The sequence below is a fragment of the Moschus berezovskii genome, chromosome 5 (assembly GCF_049115385.1).
Source record: "Moschus berezovskii isolate FMDL1 chromosome 5, NW_MosBer_1.0, whole genome shotgun sequence".
Classification (NCBI taxonomy): domain Eukaryota; kingdom Metazoa; phylum Chordata; class Mammalia; order Artiodactyla; family Moschidae; genus Moschus; species Moschus berezovskii.
Window position 1 is genome coordinate 69,648,061 of NC_142464.1, and position 26,840 is coordinate 69,674,900.

Here is a 26,840-nt window from a genome sequence, read left to right on the forward strand (position 1 = left end):
ACAGAGTCGGACACGACTAAAGTGACTTAGCAGCAGCATAGTTCTATATTGATTTTGTATCCTGCAACTTTACTGACTTCATTTTTAGTTTTAACATTTTGAGGGAGGGGGGAAGTCTTCAGGGTTTTCAGTATACAGGATCATTTCATCTGCAAACAGGAACAGTTTTACTTCTTCATTTCCAATTTGCGTGCCTTTTATTTCTTTTTCTTGCCTAGTTGTTCTTGCTAGATCTTCCAGTACTGTGTTGAATAGAAGTGGTGAGAGTGGGCAGCCTTGACTTGCTCTGATCATAGAGGAAAAGCTTTCAGCTTTTTTTCATTAAATATGATGTAAGTTATGAGCTTGTGAGTTATGGCCTTTATTATGTTGAGGTACATCCTTCTATGGGCTTCCCCTGGTGGCTCAGTGGTAAAGAATCTGCCTACAATGCAGGAGATGCAGCTTTGATGCCTGGGTCAGTAAGATCCTCTGGAGAAGGAAATGGCAACGCACTCTAGTATTCTTACCTGAACTATCCTATAGACAGAGGAGTCTGGCAGGCTAGAGTCCATGCGGTCATAAAAGTCAGACATAAACTGAGCGACTAAACAGCATTCTTCTATTCCTAATTTGTTGAGAGTTTTTATCATGAAAGGATGTTGAATTTTGTCAAGTGCTTTTTCTGTTGAGGTGATCATATGATTTTTATCTTCATTGTATTAACATGGTATATCACGTTTATCAACTTGCATATGTTGAACCGTTCTTACATCTTTGCATAAATTTTCTCTATTTTTAAAGAATCAAGTAACACTTTCCACCAAAGCATTGACTTTAAAGGGCTTTCATTTTTGTAACTTAAAAGAGAAACTTTGATTTATGAGTAAGATATGTATACTTGTGAGAGACCAATAAAGTCATAGGTTTTTGAGAACCCACAGCAGTATTTTACAAAGTATTTAATAATGCCTGTTCTGAAACCAGTTTTATTATTTATCTTAAAAACCTCTTAAAATTTATAAAATATTCATACACACTTTAAAAATTGAACTTTAGCCCTTTACAATAAGACACTGTTACTAAAAAGCACCGTAGTCTTTAACTTATTCTCCTTGGTTACTGAGGGATATTCTAGCCCACATTTAATTCAGACTTTAATTTTCATTTACTGTAATATCACTGGGGGACTTTTGGAATTCACTCAAGAGTCAACTGGCGTCCAACTGAAGGTAATTTGAAGTTACTCTGATTTTGTTTTCTCATTACAGAAGCAATACATAACATAGTATTCATGGAACACTTTGGAATGCAGAGAATACATTTTAAAAGAAGAAAAAGTCATCCAAAACTTAAGAACATTAAAAATAATCACTATTAACATTTTAGTGTATTTCCTTAGTCTTTTTATATAATTTTCATATACTTATTAGCAAGTACGTTTGTGCATACACATGGCATATATAAAATCTTACATATGTAGGCATCATACTATATGTACACGTCACATTTTTTAACAACGTTAGATAGTATTTTCACATATCGTTAACTATTGTTCAGCACTTTTACAACTACACTGTTTCCTTTTACGGTATACAGTAATTCATTCAACCATTTGCTAACTGTTGGTCATTTAGGTTGTTTCAAATTCCTTTAATGTTATTAATTCCATCAAGCATAAAACTGATACAATTGAGGTGCTAATGAGGGAGAGGAGCATCACGGTGATGTGCCAAGTGGTTAGACAACAAATCAAAGAGTCACCTTAGTGGAAGAACAAGGAAGTAAAGGCTGAACTTGGGCCCTGGTTGTAGAAACAGAAAGAGATGCACATGAAGGCTATTGTGTTAGACTTGACAAAAGATGGACCCTCTTGAAGTATGAGTCAAGAAACACTTCCAAGTTTAGTTTGTATGTTGGGGAAAACAAATGCCATAAACAGAAAGTGTCAGGCTTGGAGGAGGAGCTTTATTGTGTTGAGGACGAGCATCGTTTACCAAGATGCTGATGGCCAGCTCAGCTGAACTGAAGCTGTAATGGACTCTCGGGGCTGGAGATGAAAGTACAAGTCACAAACGGATAGAGAATGTCGTGATGAATCATGGGAAAATTGGATGCATTTGAAGGTGATCCTGCGCAGATGGAGGGAAATAGTTGAAGTTTTTAGGAATGACCCATATTTTAATGAGAATGAAAGGAATAACCAGTAAAAGAAGAGGAGGAAGAGAGGAAGGGAAGGAAGGGGAGAGAGAATGGGGATCAGAACTTGGGTAACAGAGAGTTGTTGAGAGCCCAGGAAGGGAGAGAACTCTGGGGATAAAATGCACAATGCTAAGTGCTGCTGGTGTCTGCGCTGATGGCAAGCCACTGAGAGGTTAATTGCAACCTTCAAATATTTTTTTTTCACTGGTGATATGACCCTAAGCCAACTTTAAAGGCATTTGGGAGCAAGTGGGTGGAATGTATGATTTTGAAAATTTGGTGGTGAAAGGAAGGAAAAAGTGAGGATGTACATTTGGGGCAGTCAGAGGAGGCTGGAGGTAGTGGACGTGTGTGCCTTCATGATGTGCTGCTGCTTCAGCACTTCTGTTCTCCTTTGCACAATGTCTCCTGACAAAACCAGCCTTTCACCATGAAGCTGCCTTGGAAATAGAAGAGACTGAATTCATATAGGCAGCTTCCCTTGTTGGCCTAAAAACTTGAAAAAACAGGAATCCTTCACGTTTTAGAACCTTCAAAGGGATAATTTATTCAAGGTGGGAAAATTTTTTCTTTTAGGCAACCACTGAAGAAACTGAAGCGAACAGTCAAGAAGATGAAAATGATGGTGAAGAAACAGAAAAAGGGAATGCAGAAGTTGCCTCATCAGGTTTGTTTTTATAACAGACTAGCTTTGAGCGACTTCACTTTCTCTTTTCACTTTCACACATTGGAGAAGGAAATGGCAACCCACTCCAGTGTTCTTGCCTGGAGAATCCTGGGGACGGGGGACCCTGGTGGGCTTCTGTCTATGGGGTCACACAGAGTCGGACACGACTGAAGTGACGCAGCAGCAGCAGCAGCAGCTTTAAAGATAAATTGTAACTCTTAAACTATATTGAAAACAAAAAAGGTGATGAATGAGGCGAGTCTCTAAGTGGTGTGGTTGTGCTGCCACCTAGTGACATCCTGGGGGAAATTCTGACCATATGACTGACTTGTAAAAATCAAGGGTTTGTGCGTCTTTGCTTGTTATTTTGTTGTTGAAAGTTTATCTCCATCATTACAAAGAGATTATATTTCTCAAAATAAGTAATGCTAAAAACTTGATGTTATATTTAACGCAGTAATAGTAATAGATACGACAGATTTAAAATATATCATAAAAATAGATCCTGAAACAGCAAAACTGGTGAATAATTTGAAAGAATAAGGTAATGTGGCAAATATGAATAGTAAGTTCAAACAGAGACTCACTGTTCCTAAAGCAGTATTTCCCAATATATTAAACACATTTTTCTTTTGATAAAACATGAAAACTTCTCACCCTCCTTTAATACCAAATTATTTTTAAGCAGCATATATTTTTTCAAACTAGACTGTACCTCCATGCTTCAATATGCTCCTTCAGATGGTGACTTTTTCACCCACTTTATATATTCAAGAACACAATTTTCATTGCATTATATAAACTATACAACCCTTAACACATTCCAGTTACCAAAAATTGATGTTAAAAAGGAGTATTGAAATACAAAAGGAAGAGTCAGGTTGCCACTCATTTGGATAGAAATTTAGATAGAAATTATCTGTAAATGTTCTCCCATCCAACCCACCTCTCTTAATATTCTGTGTCAGCATTTTGTTTCATGTAGTATTATTCATATGTAAACTGGGACTCTTATTCAGAACTTAGGTTTTCACAGTGATGTTCTTTGATATGTTTTATGTTGCTTGATTTTTTAAAATAATACCATGAAAAAGCCTAGAGAATCCTAGGATCCGAGGCTCTTTTGTACCTCTTATCACACTGTGATCCAGCTCCATATTGCCCAGGACAAGATATGTACCAGTGTACTTTGTGGTATGGCAGAACTGAGCCTTTATATAGTTTTCATCTCCTTTATGTTTCTGAATGTAAATCCATTTCAGAGCCACAGCTTTTTACAACAACTGTGACCAGATCCAGCCCAACCGTGGCCTTCGTGGAGCTTTCCCCCAGCCCTCAGCTGAAGAATGAGGTGCCAGAAGAGAAAGAGCAGAAGAAGCCAGAAAATGAAATGAGTGGAAAGGTGGAGCTGGTGCTGTCACAAAAGGTGAGGTGGACTGAAGCCGTTACGTCCGCAGTTCTTGTGGCTTCGTGTTGCTGCCGGCTGCTGCCGTGGCACCACTTCACACTGAAGGTTTATTTTCTCTCCTGATCTTTTTTCCTATCTTTAAAATGTACAGTTTTCTAAAGACAAATAATACATGTTCATTGTAAAAAAAAAAAAGTGTATGTAGAAGGATGTCTGGATAGTCCATTTGGCTGCTAAAACAGAAAACCATAGTCTGGGTGGCTTATAAACAACAGAAATCTTTCTCTCAGTTCTAGAGCTGGGAGGTCCAAGAGGCACCTGTGGATTTGGTGTCTGGTGAGAATCCACTTCCTGGTTCATAGGCGGCCATCCTTTTGCTGTGTCCTCACTTGGCAGAAGAGGCAAGGGAGCTCTCGAGTTCCTTCTATAAGGACTATGAAAAAATTGTTTTCAAGGGTTCTTAACTGTGTGTGTGTACATACACGGACCATGGACCCTTTGTCTATCTGGCAAACAGTGTTCTCAGAATAATATTGTTTAAACCTTAAAATGAACAGGATTACCAAGTTTTCCTTGGTATCAAGTGGTACAAAGTACATATAATCACATGAATTCTTCTCTGTGGACCCCAGCTTAAGAATTTCAGCTAGTTGATTAGGAAATGGAATATTGGTCTTTGGACCCAATGCTTTTCACACCGTGTGAATTTCTTCTTTCCCTATTGCACAGTTATCTTTTAGAGAAAGAAGGTAAGATGATGACAGGGGTTGCAACAGCTTTTATTTTCTGACTTCCTTTGGGAGTGTTGCTTTTGTAAATCCAAGTAGCAATGTACACAGGCAGACCTTTTACATAGCAGTTATTTTGAGCATTTCTGCTGATGATTAACTGTTTCAGTTACAATCAGGCATTATCTGACACAGGTTTGTGTCAAGACTCCACTATGGGGAAAATGGTATGAGGTTAAGATTTGAGGGTTGTCAGCTTTGGTAAATCTAGGTCTTAAGTTTTGCAGCATGTTTAACCCTGAAGTTCATTTGGACACCTGCTTGACCTCCATAATACAGAATGACTCACTGTATTTTTCTCAGGATTCCACTAGGGTTGAATATATTAGTCATCAAGAAAAATAAAATCCTACTGAGAAGAAATTCTAGACATTGAATCGTCCTGAGGACCAAACAAGAGATAAGCTTATGATGAAACAAGTGCTCTGGAACCTCACTGAGCCACTGGCCATCAAATTAATCTCTTCAAGGCCACCAGCCAATGAATCAGAGAAGGTCCTATAAGAGCTGAAAGGACATGAACTGACCCAGCCCTGCTTCTCATGCCATTCTCTGACTCTTAATATTAGTTGTCAGTTTGGTTATCTGTTCAGTCAGCAATCAGTTAATTAGAAGCAACAAATTGGAAGGAGGTGTTCTACCAAAGGTCATTCAATAGCAGTAACCAGAAACATCTATTTTTACAAACTAAACAGAAAAAAATTTTTAAGCCTGTAATTTTGGAACTATTTACCATAAGGTTATGTGGGCTAACCTGCTTCAAAACTCCCTTCAGGGTAATGTCCCTGTGGTACTGTTTGATATAACAGTTTTTTACAATAATGCTTCTTCATCAACAAGCACAGTATATTTAATGCAATTTGCAAAACTTTGTGGGAAGTTGCGTAGCATCTCAAGAATAATGCCCATTAGAAGGTAATATTACTTTAATATTTAACACTAAAGTAGTTAAAAAAAGTTTTAAATCTTATGTGGAACGTCTTACTTCCTGACATTAGAAAGTCAATATTATGTAGGGCTTCCCTGGTGGCTCAGAGGTTAAAGTGTCTGCCTCCAATGTGGGAGACCCGGGTTCGATCCCTGGGTCGGGAAGATCCCCTGGAGAAGGAAACGGTAACCCATTCCAGTATTCTTGCATGGAGAATCCCATGGACGGAGAAGCCTGGTAGGCTACAGTCCACGGGGTTGCATAGAGTCGGACACGACTGAGCGACGGAACGGAACGGATTATGTAGTACCACCAAACTGTGGTGAATTCCAATGAGAAGATGAGACAGAGTGATGCATATTCTCACAGACAGAACATTGTCTTCTGAGTCTGAAGAAAAGTGATCATCAAATTTTTATGCTGTAGTTTGACTTTTATGAAAAACTGAACTCTGTATTAATGTAGAAAGCATGAAGGGGGTTTGGAGAAGGGACAGCATTTTCTATTTATGATTTTAACGTTTGGGCTTATTTACTTACGTAATAGCCATGGACCCTTAAATTTTATTCCACCTGTACATTTGTTAATGGCCAGTACCTGTGATGTTTATGTCTGTTGCCTGTGTTCCAGGTGGTAAAGCCAAAATCTCCCGAGCCAGAAGCAACCCTGACATTTCCATTTCTAGACAAAATGCCTGAAACCAACCAGTCACCTTTGCCAAATCTCAATTCTCAAGGTAAAAAGAAGGAAATGTTTTGTTTTCGTTTTACATGTTCTGCTGGGCCCATCTGTAGTGAAATAGTCTTTCTTATAAAGACAGGTTCCTTTTTTTATGTTGCTGTACCTTTAGCTATTGGGTTTTCCCAGAGTCCATGACGGCTGAATTAATAACATCAGAATGAGAGCTGGGGCTACATTCTCTATTTGGCTTAACCAGGAACCCCAGCTGCTGGGACCACATTCTCTATTTGGCTTAACCAGGAACCCCAGCTGCTGGGACCATTTTGCCAGCCAGGCACAGTAAGGCCTACACAAGTGTTTAATACTGAAAATAGTTTGTTGTTGCCTCTAAAATGTTTTTAAAATTACAGGATAAAAAATCAGTAACGTTAATAGTTTTATCATGTCAGCTTCATTAATTGTTAATTATTAATCTCTAGTCTTCTAAAAAATACTCATTTAATTTGACAATTGACAATGATTTGACCATGATTTTGAAAGGAAATCAGATTTCCTTACTCCGTAATAGTTCCTGGAGATGCATGATGATTACTGAGAAATCATTCGTGATCATAGATTAAATGTGTTACTCATAACCAAAACTTTAATCTTTCCAAAAATCTTTATGCCAAGAATATAAACACACACACATATATATATACACCTATTGTACATATATATATAGACTGAGGATATATCTTAATATAAATCATTTGTTTGATACATTTGAATACTTTAGATATAATGTGGAGAGTGGTAGCCTCAAAAATATTCGGTGTTTAGGACCTATGAAGGTGTTAGAATGATAGCGACTCCTGCAGACGCCCTGGGGTTTTAGGCCCTGTTTACTTGTGAATTCACCCGCTTTGCTCTTTAGAAGCCCAGCTTGAATCCCTGTATCTGGGTGAGGATTGCACGTTCCCACACCACTAGAAAGGAGCCTTAAGGATGTGAACAGTGGAGGGATGGGTCCTGAGGATCCCGTGACTTGTAGGGACTGCTTCACAAGAGACAGACCACTGGCTTTACTGGCGTGAGTTCTTTCTCTTTAATGGTGTGATGTGAAAATGTCTAGACTTCAGGAGGCAAAAGCTGTAAGATTTCTCGTTTTTTTTTTTAATGTACTTTCCCTAGTATATTTTATAGATTTATCAATCCAGGCAAAGAGAGATTGTACAAGTCATTGTGACTGGAGATTTGTTACTTTTCTTTTCCACGCTGGGCCGCTATTTGGCAGAATCTGAGGTGGCTTCCATTAGTCTTTGTTGACAGCTGGGAAATAAGTTAGGCGCTAACCGCATAACAGGAAGTACTCGGGAGGGAATTAATTAGCACAGGTACTGATGATCACTGACTTCTTCTAAATGTGGAAACAAGTTTAATACTATCTTCAAAGCATTTGATTTAAATTTGTCAGCCCTCCTGTCCTGAAGGGAATGGACAAAAATAAATTCTCCCAACTGGGCCAGGAATTCTTCACATTCAGATTTTAATTCTGCCCTATCTCTAGCACTTTTTTGTACATAAATAATACAAAGAGGAAATAGATATTTTAAGCCATATTAATTAGTTTTTCTGTCTTATGTATTTTTCCATCTCATTATCTGTTGAAAGGCATTTCAGCTTTATAAAATGTGCTGTTGAATTAAGGGATTTTACTTCATGTTTTATCTAAAGTGAATGATTAAAAAAGAACATTCGGTAGCACTGGAGAATTTCCAAAATCATTCTTCAAGATGAGATTATGTTTGTCATACACATGTTCCAAGTTCTTGTCTGGCTCATAGAACTGTAATTACAGCTGCAGGCTCTGGACACAGTCAGGTTCTGTCTCTTCTGGTTCTTATCTGTGTGATTTTACCCACTAAGTTCTTTCTAATCTCTGTCATCTATAAACGGGAAATAATAATAGTTCAAACTTCATAGGGCCATTGGAAGAATTAGATAGGATAAACAAAAAAAGAGAGAGAAAAAACCTTTTAGCTTAATAGCTGGCCCAGAATAAGTGCTATAATATAGTCTAGGAGCTGCAGAATAGTTGAATAGGAGTGAAAGTATAAAGCAAGGTGCCAGGCAGGAATAAACCTTTCTCAAATGCTCTCCTTAAAAGAGGAGTGTTCATATTACAGAGATATAGCTTAAGCAGTGATTTTCAAGCATGAATGTATGACAGGGTCCTCTGTAGGACTGGTTAAAACAGACTTCTAGGCTCTACCCCTGCCATGTCTGATTCAGTGGGTCAGGCCTGGGGCCACAGTATTTGCATTTCTAACAAGTTCCCCAAGTTGAGGCTGATGCCACAGACACAGGGATCATACTCTGGAAACCTCTGGCTTGAAGTATGAGTTTAAATTGTGCACCAAGGACATCACTGGTAGATGTAAAAATAACAGTGGTACTTGTTTGGTAAGTTCTTTCTTTGTATCTTTCAAGAAGCAAAAGGCCTCTAATCAATGTATTCTTAAAAGACATGATTTGTCTTTAATTTGGGGGGAAGTATAGGGCTCTGCCTAGATCTAAAAAGTCAGTGGACATTTAAGTGACTAGTCAGAGGCTGCACATCAAGTCCAGAGGAGCCTGTAGGGTTGAGATCAGGAGTCTGGGAGCCACCCCTAATATTCTGTCCCCAGGAGAGTGATGTCACCACCATCACCACTCAGCCCTCTTTCTCTCGGCTGATCAGACAGGCTACCACAGATTTACTGGAGGCCCTCGTGATGCTCCACAGATTTCCCTCCAACATATACAGTGCATAAATAGTCTTTAAATACTCCAAAACCATTCAAAAAAGGCATTTAAAGATGACAATTTCCTTTTCTCAACTGTCTCCCAACAGTAGAAAAATAACTCAAATGGATGTTTCAGGGAAATATGTGCACATTTTAAAAACTGATATCTTTATTTGCATCGAGAATGATGACAGATGAGCCCAGCACAAACGTTCAGGATGCAAATGCTTGCCTTGAGCTTCTGTCTGTTTGATGCTGCCCCATTAGAGATACACACATATACATCCTTTTGCTGCACACATATGTAACTGCCACCACAGACTTCCATAATAACCTTTATAAAGTGTGTAAAAATAATTGAACTCATCTCTCCTGTCTTTTATACTTTTTTTCTGCTGCTGCTGCTGCTAAGTCGCTTCAGTCGTGTCCGACTCTGTGCGACCCCATAGACGATAGCCCACCAGGCTCCCCCGTCCCTGGGATTCTCCAGGCAAGAACACTGGAGTGGTTTCTAGAGCTCTCTAAAAGCAATGTCAGCTATGTATTTTGCCCTTGCATAGCACATTCTCCCTCCATATTGAGATTCAGCATCTTAAATATCACCTTTAAGTATGAGCCCCTAAAATCCAAACCAAAACCAAGACAAACAATAGCATAAACTTGCCCATCTATTGACTTTTGTCCACATCTTTGGGTCTTATGTCTGTTTTATTGTGATACTTAGATTCTTAAATATAGGTACTTACAAAGAACATATATAACAGGGGTCCCCAACTGGGACTAGGCTGCACAGCAGGAAGTAAACAGCAGGCGAACAAGTCAAGCTTCATGTGTGTTTACAGCTGCTCCCCATTGCCCGCATTACTGCCTGAGCTCCGCCTCCTGTCAGATCAGCAGCAGTGTTGGATTCTCATAGAAGCACAAACCCTACTGTGAGCTGCCCATGCAAGGGACCTACGTTGTGCACTCCTTATGAGAATTATCCTGAAACCATCCCCCCCTCCCAGTCTGTGGAGAAATTGTCTACCATAGAATCCGTCCCTGATGCCGATAAGTTTGGGGTCTTCTGATACATAAAGATGAACTTTAGATTCTTTCACCAGACCTCCGTTAGTATTTGGGAGCACGGTTCTATTCAAGTCTCACCCCTGTTTTCATGGTTTTTTGTTTGTTCTGTTCTTCCATCTCATCTAGAGTCGCCTGGCACTGCCAGCATTCCGCTGAGAGTTCAGAACTCTTGGCGACGTTCCCAGTTTTTCTCCCAGTCAGGTAAAATGCATACTGGGGAGCTCTGTTTCTTTTGTGCAAAAATCCGTGTTGTGGGCAACCAATGCTGTCTAGTACTTTTCTTCATTTCTGATTCCAGAGGGAGCGTGGAAAGCTTGTTTTGGGCACACAGTTAAGCAGAGTTAATTCTTTGATATCAGCACCAATTAATACTAAAATTGGGAGGAAAATTCATGGAATTTTACTTTGATTTTGAAAATCCAAAGAAACAATATTTACCTTTTTCTTTATGGTCCTCTTCTTTATTTTAAATAGAAATTAGAAGCATTTAACTGGAACTGGTCACGGCTCTCTTGTTAACTGTGTCACCCTTTCTACCTCCTTATGACATCTGGCCCCTCTGTGTGTACCTTCTCCATGTCGGATGGGGGCGGCTGTCAGTCAGGCCAGAGTGCAAGGTGCATTAAAGGCAGCGCTCCGAGGAATAGATTTTGCTTCCTGTAGTCTGGTACCTGGTGCTAACTGATGTGATCAATCATATTATATGGTCGTGACTTCTCTTGGTGACGGGTTCAAGCTGCTTCAGAGGCCTGCTTTATTATGATTCTCTAGTGCTCTTGGCTTACCAGAAAAAAGTTGGTTTGAAGCTGACATAGGAACCACACTCCACTGAAGAGGATCAAAAAAGAAAGACAATTAGAAGCCACTCACCTTGTGATCTTTTCCCCTTTCTTTCTGTACAGTGGATTCTCCAAGTAGTGAAAAGTCACCTGTAACTACACCTGTAAGTAACTCCTGTGAAGAAATAAGATCATGCATTTAGTGGATTTTAATTTATAAGGTATTTCATTCACTTAAGATTCAATCCAAAATGGCCTCCAAACTTTTGATTGGAAAAGAATATTTGTAAGTTGTGTATAATGCTGTCAGTTGAGTCATCAAGAAAGACATGGATTATCGTTTTGCAAAGTTGAAGACAAAATGGTGAGTCAGGAAAGTAAAATCAAAAAGATTTATCAAAGATAATCAAAAAGATTTATTTATATTTGTAAAAAGTAATAAAATATGTAACTTCTGTAGGCATTCAAAAATCATTTTAAAATTTTTTAATTAAAAAAAAATAATTTTCAAAATTTTTTTTTCTCAATGGGACAGTACATTAACAACAGCGTATTACTGGCATATAGGGCCCAGCCTGGACCATGTCTGGGTGACCCAAGCTGTCTGAGTTATACTCCTCACAGTCAGTATCTTGAATAATATTAACTGTACATTTAGTTTTCAATTTTTTATTTTGATGAAATTTTTAAAAAAAGCATTTTCTAATTAAAATGTTAGGACACATGACACTGTAAAAATTCCCTGCTCCCAAATAATGCCTGAACACTCTCTGTAGACCTGACTCTTCTCTGAGCTGAGTGTTTCTGGTGCTGGGCCTGTCACCCTTACTCACTCTCTGAAATTCCCATCGAATCTGGAGCCTTCCTCTACAGGACAGTCAACTGTAGCATTTCTTGAGCTACCCAGGCGTCACCACACAGTCATTGTTGTGCCTTTGACTACAGGCTTGCTAATCGTGTGACCCTGAAGGTGCTATATATCTTTTCTGAAAATTGTCTTCTTTGATCATCCAGTGAGATAGTAATACTTTCCTTTCTGGGTGTTATGAGCTTCATTTGAAATAATTACACACAAACCTCTAGCATAGTGCCTGATACATGAATGAATCCTTCCCAGTGGCTGATCCAAGAGGCCCACCGTAGCCAAAACTAATTCTTCTCTGTAGGTAAATTGTCTCACCTTAGGAATTCCTAAGTGCCTGTGCAGGATGGAGAAGGGTCGCATCACCCAGTATAACATAATTCATTGATTTCCATTTTAATGACACAGGAACAACACTGTCAAATTGTTCTTTCCCCCCCTGGGCAGGGTTGGAAAGAAAGGGTGTCCTAAAGAGATACATTCTTGTTTCTAAGGTATGGAAAATAGAATAAGAAAGAGACAAGTTACTGATCTATATAAGTGAATTCCCTGAAAATACTGACCTAAATTTGATGTTCTTTTGACTCTTTGTGGCCATCCCTACCATTTGCAGGACCCACAGCATGAGTATCGATTGAGGCCCACATTTCACATGTCTAAGTACATTAAAGCTATAAATTTTTACAGTGTTAAAAACCAAGCCATACTTATGGTCTGGCTCACATTCTCAGCCTGAAGATGCTTCACGACCAGACCAGCAGCTGTGCTCCTGGGTGGTAGCCTGATCGACTTGGGGCAGAGCAGGATGGCGGGTGGGCTAACCCAGGTATCTTGGGCCGTCATTAGGCCCCTTGAAACCGTGGGTGAGATTGATTCTGTCCTGCTCTGCAGGCAGCCACAACAGGTGGAATCTGCTTGCCACCTGCCAGCCCAGACTCTTTCCCCTCCTCCAGACTCCCTCACCCTCACCCTGCTCCTTCTCAGGATTCTGAGACAGTGCTATGTGGCTCCCAAAACCACCCCATCAGAACAGAGGGGAGTGAAGAAGCACAGTTACTGGGGAGACTTCTTTTCCTCAGCACCTATTCTGGGTGAGGCCAGGGAGGCCAACCTGAAATACAGCAGGCTGTCCACTTTGGCTGACTTTAGGGACCAGGTATGATTTTTCTTCCCCCGTGGACTCTCGATCTCATTCATCCTCCATGGCCCAGGTGCCCACCTTGGTTTATGCATCCTGCTCCCATTATTTCCATTCACTCACTTGAGTCCACAAATCACACTCACACACACAAAAAAACCTGTTTAAAAGACCAAAACAAACTCAAACAGGGGCTCTGTATCAATCTAGAGGGGTGAGATGGGGCAGGAGATGGGGAAAGAGGTTCAAAAGGAGGGGATATATGTATACCTATGGCTGATTCATGTTGAGGTTTGACCAAAAACAACAAAATTCTGTAAAGCAATTATCCTTCAATAAAAAAATAACATAGGGAAAAAAAGACCACACAAAAAAGTCTTTGTGTTTGAATGTTTCTTATGCAGGCCCTGGGCAGTTCTGCTGAGATAAGCATGCCTGTTTGCTTGAACCCAGGATCAATAGGCAGAATGAGTATCTTATGCTCAGGAGCGTGAATACATTTAAGAAATCACTGATAAGAGAAATGAAGCAAAAGCCTTCCCATGTCAGTGGCTTTGTGTTTTCGTTAGCTCCAAAAGGGTTCACAGAATCATACCAGCATTCTGGAAGTAAACCAAAGACGGACTAAGGCTAAAAAGTGGTTTCTGGGGCACTTCCCTGGTGGTCCAATAGTTGAGACTCCATGTTCCCAATGCAGAGGGTATGAGTTCAATCCCCAGTCAAGGAACTAAGATCCTGCATGCCAAGTAGCAAGGCCAAAAAAAAAAAAAAGAGTAGTTTCTGCCAACAAAGAGTACCTTTAGATATGGGAAGACTTCTGCTTCTGAATGTCCATCTGAGTATCAGACTGGGAGCTAATTGTGTCCTTTGTCCCAGCCTGGCCTTGAGGATGTGGCTGAATTTTGATCATGGTTTTATTTTCTAAGCAGTTTAAGTTCTGGGCGTGGGACCCAGAAGAGGAGCGCAGGCGACAGGAAAAATGGCAACAGGAGCAGGAACGTTTGCTCCAGGTAGGTTTGCTGCTTTCTTTCCCCTTCTTTAAGGATGCTCTCTTAATTTCTGTTGTGTTAAATAGTTGTTTAGCAGAGGAGACGCATGGACTCAGCTTTTTCTCAGAAGTTGTTGAGTCTAAGTTCATCCATTTTGTGTCCATGAGACAGAATGCCCAATTCCTAATTCCTCCCACCGGAGGTTATACTGATGAACATAGGAAAAAAATTCAGGTATTGATTAAGGGCCCACCAGCCCATTCATCATCTCCTTAGCTGCCAGTCAAATTCCAGTCCAGCTCAGGGTGGGAAAAAATTCAGAAAGCTATTTGATAGCATACATGTGAAATAAAATTTGACCTGGGTCTTACACCTTAAGTAGAAGTACTTGCTCCATCTTTGAGCAAATGCTCCTAATTTTCAATTCTAGAAAAATTCTGGGAGTAAGCTTATCGTGCTTCTACTTGTTTTGTGCCAGGTTTGTGGAGCAACATGGCTTCAGAAAGGAAGTGAGTAACCTATGCTGAGAGCTCAGGGTGTGCCAGAACTGGCATATTTGTGGGTGCTTGACATACTTTATCTAATTTAATCCTCATGAAACTTGTCAAATATGTCTTATTAGTCTCGGTTTGCAATTAATGGATCATCTTCCCGAGGCCACACCTCTAACAGATATTGAGCCTTGTTTCAAATCCACGCCTGGATGACTCTGTTCTTTCCACTATATTCCCAATGGTATTGACTTTTGGCCTATGTGTAGAAAGCAGTGCTTAATGCAAGTTTATTTTACTTTTATTTCTCCTTATATTTTTGTTTTTATCCTTTTGGCTTAATTCCCAGGGGTGGGGAGCAAGGGTCAGCTAGATAATCAATTGTAGTGTGGCTCTAGGTCTGCCCTTTTACTTTGACACTTTTCAAAATATCATAGGAGTAAACTTTCAATATCAAATGTTACTAAGAACTAAAGTCAGCAAAGTCCCAGAGCTGTGGGGGCTTTTAGGTCCACTGGGAGGCCCCAGACCAGCCCTGGTCATTTGTTCTTCTCTTAAACATCAGATGTCCATGTTTCCCGTGGTGACGCTGTGTCTGCTACACTCTGAAAGGTAGCTGTGGTTTTAGGTGTGGATTGTAGGCTTAGGGCTAAGGTGTTTACGGGGAAGGAAGGGTGTGTGTGTGTGACAGACATCCCCCACCTTTCACCTCTGAGTGAGGGGAAACATCATCAATTCATCCTCTTGGTGAAGGAGACATGACATCAACTCCTAGAACAGATAGACCTAAGAATCTTTGCTTGCTTTTCAGGTTTTGTAAAGTTTGAAGGTCTGTTTCCTCTATTCTGAAGCTCCCTGGAGTCTCTCTCTAGAACTTTACAATATTAGGTTTTGATAAAATTTTGACCTGAAGTTAAAAGCCTGCCATGGGTTGACCAACAGTGGTTTTTACCAGAGCATGAATACAAACATTAGTTTCCAGACAATTCCGTTAAGCCCTTTCGCTCCTAAGGTAATGACATAACAAGTAATACCTGGAGGAATGCTCGGTGCCTTCCCTAAGAAGACAAAAGCACAGACTTTGTCAGCCTCAGAGAGAGTACTGACAGTAATCAGCCTAAAATATTTGACTGTGTGTGTTACGATACGCTCCAGTGAGTCCTTTGTCTCTTGTCACGTCAGGGATGCCATTCCCAAGGCACCCAAGGGCGTCAGTTCTCATCTCAAGCATTCATTTTCATTTCCATGTATTCATTTCTTCTAGTCAAGCGTCAGGGACTCCAGTCACATTTTTAAAGCTCTCCAAAATTCAGAGTATTTTGCTTTGTTCTCCAGAAGGGGTAACTAGTGTCATATTTTTTCTGAAAACAATAATAGCAGTTCTGATATGGACACCTTCTAATGGGCTGTTTAAAAGCTACTCTTAATTCAGGAGGACTTAAAGACAGGAAGACTCCATTTTGGTAGAATGGCCACTCAACTAATTATCATCTCATCCACTTTGGACCTTTCTTTGTATTGTAAACCTCCAAGATTTTTAAAAAATCTTTTATTAAACTCTCCCAGCAGCAACATATTTCTGGTAGGGGAATGGCAAAAGTCATCTCTGAAGGGCCCAGTAAAAGCAAACTATTGGTTTAGCCTATCTCTTAAAACGCAAATTAAGAAGATTTTAGTCTTTTCATCTGTCCTCTTTTTGTAAGCAAATGTCTACTTATATATCTGAGGAACAATTCTATGAAATACCCACAGCAGTAAAGCTTGTTCTCCTTTGGATTTTTATGTCCCTAACATGATTGCTGCTGCTGCTAAGTCACTTCAGTCGTGTCCGACTCTGTGCGACCCCATAGATGGCAGCCCACCAGGCTCCGCTGTCCCTGGGGTTCTCCAGGCAAGAACACTGGAGTGGATTGCCATTTCCTTCTCCAATGCCTGAAAGTGAAAAGTGAAAGTGAAGTCGCTCAGTCATGTCCGACTCTTAGCGACCCCATGGACTGCCCCCTACCAGGCTCCTCCGTCCATGGGATTTTCCAGGCAAGAGTACTGGAGTGGGGTACCATTGCTAAGTACCACAAAATAGTATTCCTCTTTGGGTGCATGAATGGGTTAGATTCAGAATGTTACAACAAGAAGAGAGTTTTGCAACACATTGTACATGATGGTTTATTGGGGGAAGGTCCCAGTGCTGTATGCACTGGTCAATTCAGAACAATCTATGAAAATTCCATAACAGGAGAGATACCAGAAGGAACAGGACAAGCTGAAAGAAGAGTGGGAAAAGGCCCAAAAGGAGGTGGAAGAAGAAGAACGCAGATACTATGAGGAGGTAGGAAATTCCCTACTAGGAATTTAATGCTGAAGCCTTAATCCTCAAAATCTCTCAGAACTTTGTGTGTCCATTCTGCATGGGGTGTGGGGCTATCTTTGATTCTCTTTAGTCACGGTGGAGCCCCATCAACCTTTTAAAAGAGTCCTATATACTGTGAAAGACCACTGCCCATCCAGATTTAGTTTGTGGTGAGGGTATGTTGAGTCATGGTCAAGGGAGGGAATAGAAGTATATCTCTTCTTTAGTCATAGAGGTCAGATTTTTTATTTGTCTGACAAGACATGAAAGTATCAATTTGTTTATTTGTGTGTTTGTTAGGGAATTATTTGTGTGTTTGGTAATAGAGAATTAATACTAATTTCACAGGATAATTTTGATATCAAAGCTAAGTGAATCCTTACTACTGCATTCACCATAATGCCAAAGAGATTTGGAAGGGAGGAGAATTTGGTTTTGTTTGTTTCATTTTTTTTGATGAACAAGCCAGACCATATTCAAGAATTTTAAGCTATACTTTATATTATCGAAAATTTATGATTAATATTGTTGTGAATTTTTTGTGCATAATCCTCCCCCAATAGCATTTCTAATTAGGCTTCTTGAATCATATGAACTAATTATCTTGCAAAGACTGTTTTTCTAAATTAAATGCTAATTTCTTAATCATTCCCCATAGAGAATGCTATCTGATTTTAAAAGACCTTTTTTAATGCACTGCTTGTTTGCACATAATTTTGATGTTTTTCTCAAGGTCCTTTAATGACACTTTTCTCTTGACAAATACTGTTTTTCCTCTCTCTCCCTTTCATTAATTCCTGTCCTTCCCCTAGGAGCGGAAAATAATTGAGGACACTGTGGTTCCATTTACTGTTTCTTCAAGTTCTGCAGACCAGCTCTCTACATCTTCCTCTGTGACAGAAGGCAGTGGGACAGTGGTGAGGCCATAGGTTAAAAGCACTTCGTGAAATAAGTAAACCAAAATAAAAATATAAAGCCACAAGGCCAAGTTTTCCACCAGTTTATATACAGGACTGCTATAGAATCATGTCAGCTACCACATGGCCATTGTACCCCATGGTACCATCACTGCCATGGCCAAACCCTAGAGTTGATCCCTAAGAAGCAGCGAACACATTACTGAGGCCAGCTCTGCCCGCAAAGCCCCTGCACTGGTTGGCACGACCCTGGTTAGCGATGCCATGTGCTGGAATGTCTTTCTCACTGCCCATCATTCATTCCCTCAGCAGACATGTTTCTCTCTGCCAGACCATTCATCTCTTTGCCCTGGATGGTAGCAGCACGACGCCAACAGAGCCAACAGTATGCTCACACCAGCCTCCACAAAAGTTGCTTCTAAACAGCTCTTGGAATTCCACATAAGAGATGTATGTGTCTTCAGGGGCTGGAGAGAGTCCAGAAAGGCTGGTCTACCTCTGTATCCCCTAAATAAGGTCATGGAGGTAGTGGACAAATGTCATAGCAAGACCTGGCTTGTCCATAATCTACACTTTATGTTTTTGATAATGTAAATAACAGAATACATTCATTTTGCAATGAACATAATACCACTTGGGTACATGTCATATTTGTTGTTTCTGTAGTCAATTAAGGTATGATGCAACACACTATATTTTTTAAAATTATCCAATTTTAATACAGATTATACAAAAGAAATTCACTACATTTGATACTGCCTAGTTACTCACCAAGCTCAGAATATTGCTTATCTTTGCTGTTGTATACAGAGATCATCACAAAAGCCAAATCTTTCATATCTTTCATATATTGCAATAATTATGAAACACTGTATAGTCTTTAAAATAAGTTGTTTATAATCATAATCAAGGGAATTCTACACTGTCCAACAACTAACTTTTCAATCTGCACCAGCCATTTACACATACCAAACTTTGAAATTTTTATTTAAACTTTTAAAATTTAAAATTAAATTTTTTTGCATAGTTTTTAAGGTTACACTCCATAATCTGCATTTTAAAATAACCCATGGGCATTTGAAGCCACTTGTCCCTAAATGAGCAGTCCTGTGATCTTGTTTTATTTTGGAAGATAGGTTTTCTAACCAAATCCCTTTTGTGATAACTTTTAAGAGAGATCCAGATTACATGTTCATTTCAAATTACTGAAAATCAGTTACCAATCAGTTGATCTGAACAACCATTCTTTAAATTATAGACAGTGTGATTGAAAAAAGTTTCAACTATTCCATGGCCAGACATGAGTATTGTCCAGTATGTTTGAAAATTATATTCAAGATTATCCTTGATTTCCCCATTAGAATAAGATGGACTTGGAAAACTGTTGCGAGGAAGAACAAGAGACAAGACAGAAGAGACCATTCCAGGAGGGTAATAGTGACTCATTGCTGAAGACTAGGGAAGGTGATCCGCTGGAGGAGAAGGGCAGGTATGAGCCGGTCCAGGTTGTTCATCCATGTGTGTGCAGCGGGGCTGTGCCCCTTCACTCCATCACTAATGCAAACCATATTCAGCTTTGAAGTTATCTTCCTATAATACATTCAGTTCAGTTCAGTTCAGTTCAGTCGCTCAGTCGTGTCCGACTCTCCGCGACCCCATGAATCACAGCACGCCAGGCCTCCCTGTCCATCACCAACTCCCGGAGTTCACTCAAACTCATGTCCACAGAATCGGTGATGCCATCCAGCCATCTCATTCTCCGTCGTCCCCTTCTCCTCCCGCCCCCAACCTTTCCCAGCATCAGAGTCTTTTCCAGTGAGTCAACTCGTCGCATGAGGTGGCCAAAGTATTGCAGTTTCAGCTTTAGCATCAGTCCCTCCAATGAACATCCAGGATTGATCTCCTCTAGAATGGACTGGTTGGATCTCCTTGCAGTATAAGGGACTCTCAAGAGTCTTCTCCAACACCACAGTTCAAAAGCATCGATTCTTCGGCGGTCAGCCTTCTTCACAGTCCAACTCTCACATCCATACATGACCACGGAAAAACCATTGCCTTGACTAGACGGACCTTGGTTGGCAAAGTAATGTCTCTGCTTTTTAATATACTATCAAGGTTGGTCATAACTTTCCTTCCAAGGAGCAAGCGTCTTTTAATTTCATGGCTGCAATCAGCATCTGCAGTGATTTTGGAGCCCAAAAAAACCAAGTCTGACACTGTTTCCACTGTTTTTCCATCTATTTCCCATGAAGTGATGGGACCAGATGCCATGATCTTTGTTTTCTGAATGTTGAGCTTCAAGCCAACCTTTTCACTCTCCTCTTTCACTTTCATCAAGAGGCTTTTGAGTTCCTCTTCACTTTCTGCCATAAGGGTAGTGTCATCTGCATATCTGAGATTATTGATATTTCTCCCAGCAATCTTGATTCCAGCTTGTGCTTCTTCCAGCCCAGCGTTCCTCATGATGTACTCTGCATATAAGTTATTATTGCTTGAACACATTCTAATAGCTCTGAAGTCAGTGTCCTTATGCTATTGAATAAAAACAGTGTAGTTTTTAAATAGACAAAACTTTTTTTAACTAAGGAGAGACTGTGTAGATCACCCAGAAGGCTGGCTCTGCTACCAGCAAGTTCTTTATGATACAAATGTTTGCCCCTGGGACTCCAATATATCAGATAGATATAGACAAGTGTGCATGCATGTGTGTGCATACACACTTGGGTACACGCTCATAGCATCCTTAGAGGGACCTAAAGAAACAAGAGGTTATCTAAGTATTATTTTCAAATACTGACCAATTTGAAAGGTTGTTTGGGAGCTGAACTCTTCTGGTGGGACTTGCTCTGAGAATTCTTCTGGGTTTATCAGCTAGAAGATTCGCTGAATTGTAGGATATTGGAGTTTGGAGCCCTTGAAACAGCACAGCTGTTTCCAGTTAAAATTATTTACAGAGAGTTTCCAGTTTTGAAATCCACAAGTCAAGAATATTTGAGGGATGCTGGTAAACATTTTACGTGAATTATTGCTATTTCTCCAGACAGTCCCTGTTGTCACCAGAAATTTTAAAAAGGTCGCCTCCACCTGTCCTTTCTTTGCCATTGTTGTTATTTTTTTTTTAGTCACTAAGTCATGTCCAGCTTGCTCCTAAAAGACCAGTGAATTACCATAGGCTGCCAAAGCCGCATATGGCCTAAATGCTTTCTACAATAAGCCCTCCCTTGTGGAAATCTGGGAGAGTATAGTTAGCTCTTTCATTCCTCAAAATTATTAGAATGAAGAGTTTTGTGGACAAGGAGGTAGTGAGGATGGCAGAAGTGATTTGTTAAATTGATGGATAATGAAACTGCAAAGCATTTTACAGCATTCTAAATCCATTTTAAATCTAGTTTAAAATAAAAAGAATATTTAGTTATCCCCATTCTTTTCATTTTGTAATTGGTACTTCCTTGTCCTGAGGGATAAGATCAGTCATTTCAGTTGCTTTTATCCCTGTTCTGAAATATATTTGTTTATTTTAGCAGCCTAACTCAAGAGGTCTTGACTCATTCTGAGAACCCTGCATCAGAAGGAATCTACCACCAGCTGGATACAGAAGCTGGGGCCCCACATGGTGAGGTGAACCCCCAGCTAGCTCAGGGTAAGAATGGAGAAGACCAGCTCCCATGTTTCACTGGGCTTCCCAGGTGGCACTCGTGATAAAGATATCGCCTACCAATGCAGGAGACTTAAGAAATGCGTGTTTGATCCCTGGCTGGGGAATAACCCCTGGAGAAGGGCATGGCAACCCACTCCAGTATTCTTGCCTGGAGAATCCCATGGACAGAGGAGACTGGCAGGCTACAGTCCATGGGGTTGCAAAGAGTCAAACAACTGAAGTGACTTGGCAAGCACGCATTCATGTTTCAGTTATCATAAGACTCCTTCCCCACCCCATCGTCCAGACAGATATGGCCTCTGCTGGCTGCTATGCTAAACAGCACAGTGAATAAACTCCCACTGCTGTGCACCAGGAAGTTCCATGAGATCACTGTGAGACCTTAGCAGGCATTAGTACTTTAAAGAAAGGTGATTACTAAGCACTGAGGTAGCAGCTTTACTGAGCACTAACTGTATGTTCTTTCTTTGGCCTCAGATCCATCCCAGAATCAGCAGGTAGCAAACCCACCAATGCACATTTTAGAAGATGTGAAGCCAAAAACCCTTCCATTGGACAAAAGCATTAACCATCAGATTGAGTCTCCTAGTGAAAGGCGGAAGTGAGTAACCAAATACGATGATTGTGGATTTTCCTTTTTTTTTAATTTTATTTTTTTATTGAAGTTTAAATTACAGTGTCGTGTTAGTTTCAAGTGTACAGCAAAGGGATTTAATTATATGGAGTTTCTTGTCTTTTAAACTAAGAAGGGGGAAAAATGAAAAAGTGTGAGATGGCAGGTGTTTTGCATCATTTTTGTGCTTTCTCTCCATTCACTGTCATTGTTGAGGTAACAAATACTTATGAAGTTTGGGATGATCTTCCTGGCAAGTAAATATTTACCCTGAATTTAGCAACTTAAAAGAGACAAAGTAATGTTTTTCACTGACATATCTAAACATTGGAAAGAATTTTCTGGCATGTTTTACCAAATTTGTTTAAGCAAGTTTAATTGTCTCAGAGCCTATGGAGAAATGTTCTTTCAAGGAAAAAAAAAATATTTTCCTCTCCTTACCATTCTCTTTCTTTAAATAACTACCCCAGGCTTTAGTCTAATTTTGTAACAATTATATTTTTTACAATAAAAATAGTTCCGACCGTTTTTGAAGCATGTCCATGTAACGGGCACTGTGTTGAAGGGTTTGTATATATCTCTCTCCTCTTCTTTTCATGTATTAACTCACTGAACTCGCCCAGTTACATTACTGAGTTATTGTTCCCATTTTACAGATAAGGAAACTGCGGCTCAGGGAAATTAAATAACTTACCCAAAGTACTTGTCTGAATGAGTAGAGATAAAGGGATGCAAAGTGAACCCACGATTTCATTATGTCATATTTGACCTGCAGTTTCCTTGTAATCAGTTTTTAAAAGATAATATACATTATACTTTAACCAATCATTCTACCAGGAGCCAGACCACCTGGATTCAAAATTTTGACTCTGTCACTTGCCTGCATAAAACTTTGAGCAAGAGACCTAATCCTTCTCTGCCCTAGTTTCCTCATGTATAAAATGGGAATAATAGAAGCGCCTACCTCATAGGGTTCTGTGCCTGGAAGATGGTAAGTACTACACATTGTTGGGAATGATTCTGATAATGATAGTGTTGGTGATAATGATGATAATAACTTGTCTTATAAGTTCACCTTTTTATCTGATTTTTCTTGTTAACACTTTTTTCTCAACAGAGTTTTAAACCATTTCCCCCTTTTCTCTTATGTCTATCTAATTTCATTTCTCTGTGTCTAGATGACATATGCAGCATTCATAGAAGGTAAAATCACATAGAAGGACTCATTATTGTTATTGATTATCGTGGTGATTTTCAACCATTTTTCAAGGCAATGGTTCTTATACTTTAGGATATTCCATGAAAAACTGATATTTTGAAGAAGACAAGCTCTGTCTAGGGAGGGAGGCTTGGGGTGGGGGGAGGTCAGGGGCTCAGGAAGTTATTCTGAAAGCAGTTACAAGACAGATGGCCTCACGCCCTGTTGATGTCTATGCTGGAATTTCTCTTTTCCTCATTCTTTTCTGTGTCCTATTCCTTTCTTTACAAGTGAAATTAACTTTTAAAAGCGAAAGCCCCAAACTGACAGCTTGACCACAGGCAGGGCTCACGTGTAACCAGCCGCACCTGTGAAACCATTGAGGGAGCTTCTGGCTGGGAACCATTCTGCCTTGGAGATGCCCGTGACATAGCGGTTATTGGTTGTTTTGAACATCACCTCTAATCATATGGACCTGTAATGAATTTCCGAATAAGGGTGGAAGCCACCTCACTGAAAAATATTTCCTTTAAACACTGCTCTTTATTTCTGGGCTCTCTTGAAGAGCTTTTCCCTATAGCCCCCACATATCTCTCCCTTCCATCCCATTCATAGATTTTATATCTAACTCAGCATGCAACTTTAACTAGCAAAGAACCTGGCAAAAATAAAGAGTAGGAAACCATTTTGTCTTTTCTGTTCAACAGCGCCAGCCTGGTTTTGCTATGATACAGCCAGTGTCTGAACAAACCTGCTAGATGGAATTTTTGTTGTTGTTGTTGTTCTTTATTAAAAAATTACCACTAGGATGTGCTATGGTCTTTTATTTGGTTGTCAAGGAAGAGGGCTTTTTCTTTTTTTTTTTCCTTCTAAAATGTCTTTTCTTGCCGGACTGGGCTTCTGTTTACTTATGATGTTTGATTCCTTTCCCATGTTACAGGAAAAACCCTCGAGAGAACTTCCAGGCTGGGCGCTTGTCCCCCTGCTCCCCTACCCCTCCTGGCCAGTCACCAAACAGGCACAAGAGGTCAGCAAGCCTTTCTGAGGCTGCTCTGTTTTGACTGGAGCCTGCTGGGCACCATCACCACCGAATTAGTGCTTGCCAGGGAACCGTGAGGATTTGTCCACCCATGTCTCTTCCTACACACACTCAGAGGCAGGACAAAGGAACACACCCCATCCACCTGAAGATTTTATCAGCCCTCGATCGAGAGAGCCAAGTGTGTGATGTTGGCATGACTGTGGCCATCGGTTTTAATTACATTGTGTGGAACCTGCAATCTAATAAGAAAACCCACCAGACAATTGCAAGGCTTCTAAGTCGGCGCCTTTCCCCCCGAGGAGGCTTGGTCCTTCTAGGCGGAATCTGCTGATGGCTCTTACAGTGGTCCAGGCAGGCGTTGAGAAATGAAACTTCATCTCCCCTCTTACGCTACTCAAGCTCTCTAATGATTGCTTCTGGATATTAATTGGGCCCCATGATATTCTGAAAAGCTGCCTGAGTTCCCATTCCCTGGAGAAACAGATTACTAAGTACTGCAAGGTTTTCTTTGATTCAGAAATTTCATTTAAATGCGGGATAAGAGGGAAATCCTAATAAATAGAGTTTTGTGAAGGGCAACTCTTTCTTTTTTTCTCTTGTCTTCCTTTCTGTTTCTTCTATCCCTGTGTATACTGTTAGCTTCCAAATGGTATTGCATATTTTATAGTTTCTTACGTAATTCCAAGAGTTTTCCTCATAGTCAGCATCATTGCAATCTGACCTTAGTTGTGGGAAAACGGACTAAGGGCACAGCCATCCTGTCTAAGCCAATGCAGTGGAAACCCAATGTGAGTTCTTCACACCAGATCACAGAACTTGGTGTCAGGGCAGAGATTTGATCCTATATCTGCCTGGTACCTGTTGGACTGGATCACAATTTCCTCTATACTTTTAAGCAACAACAAAAAATTTTTAATAAATAAAAAGGAATGCCCTAGTGGGCCAATGAACCAATTACAGAAAAACTTAACACAACTAAAACCTTAGTAAAACTAAACTTGATTGTCTTTGAGGATTTAAGAAAACATATGATAAATACACTGATTCATTTCAAGGCATTTGATCACTGTGGTTGAACAGATTACAGCACAAACTTTTTATAACAAATAATTCATGCATACAGAGTTCAGTGTCACAGCAGAGGCTTACTGTATTTAATCTATCAATTATCACCATCTTATAGCTAATGCTTAATTCCTGCTCGTTATCATTTCAGTATTTGTCATTTCATTCATATCAATGTTTTAAAAACCCATATTTTCTTTTTTTTTTGCATGAGGCTCCATATTCCATTTCATTTTTGCATGAGGCTCCAGATTCTAAACAGCACATTTTATTATGCCATATATTTTGCAACCTAGGTCTATAAGTGGGAAGAAGCTGTGCTCTTCGTGTGGGCTTCCACTGGGTAAAGGCGCTGCGATGATCATTGAGACCCTCAATCTCTATTTTCACATCCAGTGCTTTAAGGTACGTGTTCACCACTCTTTTCCCTGAGTACAGTCTTGAAATGTGTTTCGGCCTCATTCTGTGCTTAGTAAGTACCTCCTGGAAATCCTAACAGCCTTTGTGTGTGAGGCCCCCCGACTCTAGGTTGTCCAGAAATGGGCATGGAGTCCATCTCTGAGGATAAAATTATTCTATCACACATCCCTCTGGGATGTCAGGTTAGAGGAAGCAAGACATTTGTCTTTGTAAAACTGTTTTTTTGTTGCTAAAGAGAAGGAAATGGCAGCCCACTCCAGTGTTCTTGCCTGGAGAATCCCAGGGATGGGGGAGCCTAGTGGGCTTCCGTCTATGGGGTCACACAGTCGGACACGACTGAAGTGACGCAGCAGCAGTAGCAGCAGCGCAGCAGCAAAGAGTGTATACTCTAGCAGGAAGCTAAGAAAGCCACCCAGGAGGACAGTGATACTTCTGAATCTTTAAAGGCAGGGTAGATTTATTTGGAATGTAACATCTTTGCTGCTTCTTAGACTCTTGTGACCCAACTCCAGAGGTTTTTGGTCTTTGACCTGATGCGAGATTTCCCTCAATTAAGTGGTTACAGCTAGTTGCTAAGTTGTGGATCTCCACATGAGTGTGTCTGCAATCACAGATGGAATATTACTCCCTCTAAGCACAAGCTGGAATCAAGATTGCTGGGAGAAATATCAATAATCTCAGATATGCAGATGACACTACCCTTATGGCAGAAAGTGAAGAGGAACTCAAAAGCCTCTTGATGAAAGTAAAAGAGGAGAGTGAAAAGGTTGGCTTGAAGCTCAACATTCAGAAAACAAAGATCATGGCATCTGGTCCCATCACTTCATGGGAA

General features: G+C 40.2%; 1 protein-coding gene across 23 annotated transcripts in view; it reads left to right on the forward strand.

The window, feature by feature from the left end:
* The window catches only part of LIMCH1 (LIM and calponin homology domains 1), a 367,162-nt gene that overhangs the window by 329,223 nt on the left and 11,099 nt on the right, over nucleotides 1–26,840 (forward strand). For 4 of the 23 annotated variants that reach the window (XM_055435129.2, XM_088836305.1, XM_055435138.2 and 1 more), the window contains 13 exons: nucleotides 2,758–2,848; nucleotides 4,111–4,274; nucleotides 6,603–6,708; nucleotides 10,616–10,690; nucleotides 11,392–11,432; nucleotides 14,195–14,278; nucleotides 16,982–17,074; nucleotides 17,908–18,012; nucleotides 19,374–19,501; nucleotides 21,534–21,652; nucleotides 22,148–22,271; nucleotides 24,422–24,508; nucleotides 25,885–25,993. In XM_055435129.2, the coding sequence (XP_055291104.2) occupies nucleotides 2,758–2,848; nucleotides 4,111–4,274; nucleotides 6,603–6,708; nucleotides 10,616–10,690; nucleotides 11,392–11,432; nucleotides 14,195–14,278; nucleotides 16,982–17,074; nucleotides 17,908–18,012; nucleotides 19,374–19,501; nucleotides 21,534–21,652; nucleotides 22,148–22,271; nucleotides 24,422–24,508; nucleotides 25,885–25,993 (1,326 nt within the window). The remainder of the gene's footprint in view (nucleotides 1–2,757; nucleotides 2,849–4,110; nucleotides 4,275–6,602; nucleotides 6,709–10,615; nucleotides 10,691–11,391; nucleotides 11,433–14,194; nucleotides 14,279–16,981; nucleotides 17,075–17,907; nucleotides 18,013–19,373; nucleotides 19,502–21,533; nucleotides 21,653–22,147; nucleotides 22,272–24,421; nucleotides 24,509–25,884; nucleotides 25,994–26,840) is intronic. The other 19 variants (XM_088836304.1, XM_088836310.1, XM_088836311.1 and 16 more) reach the window with 15 other exon arrangements.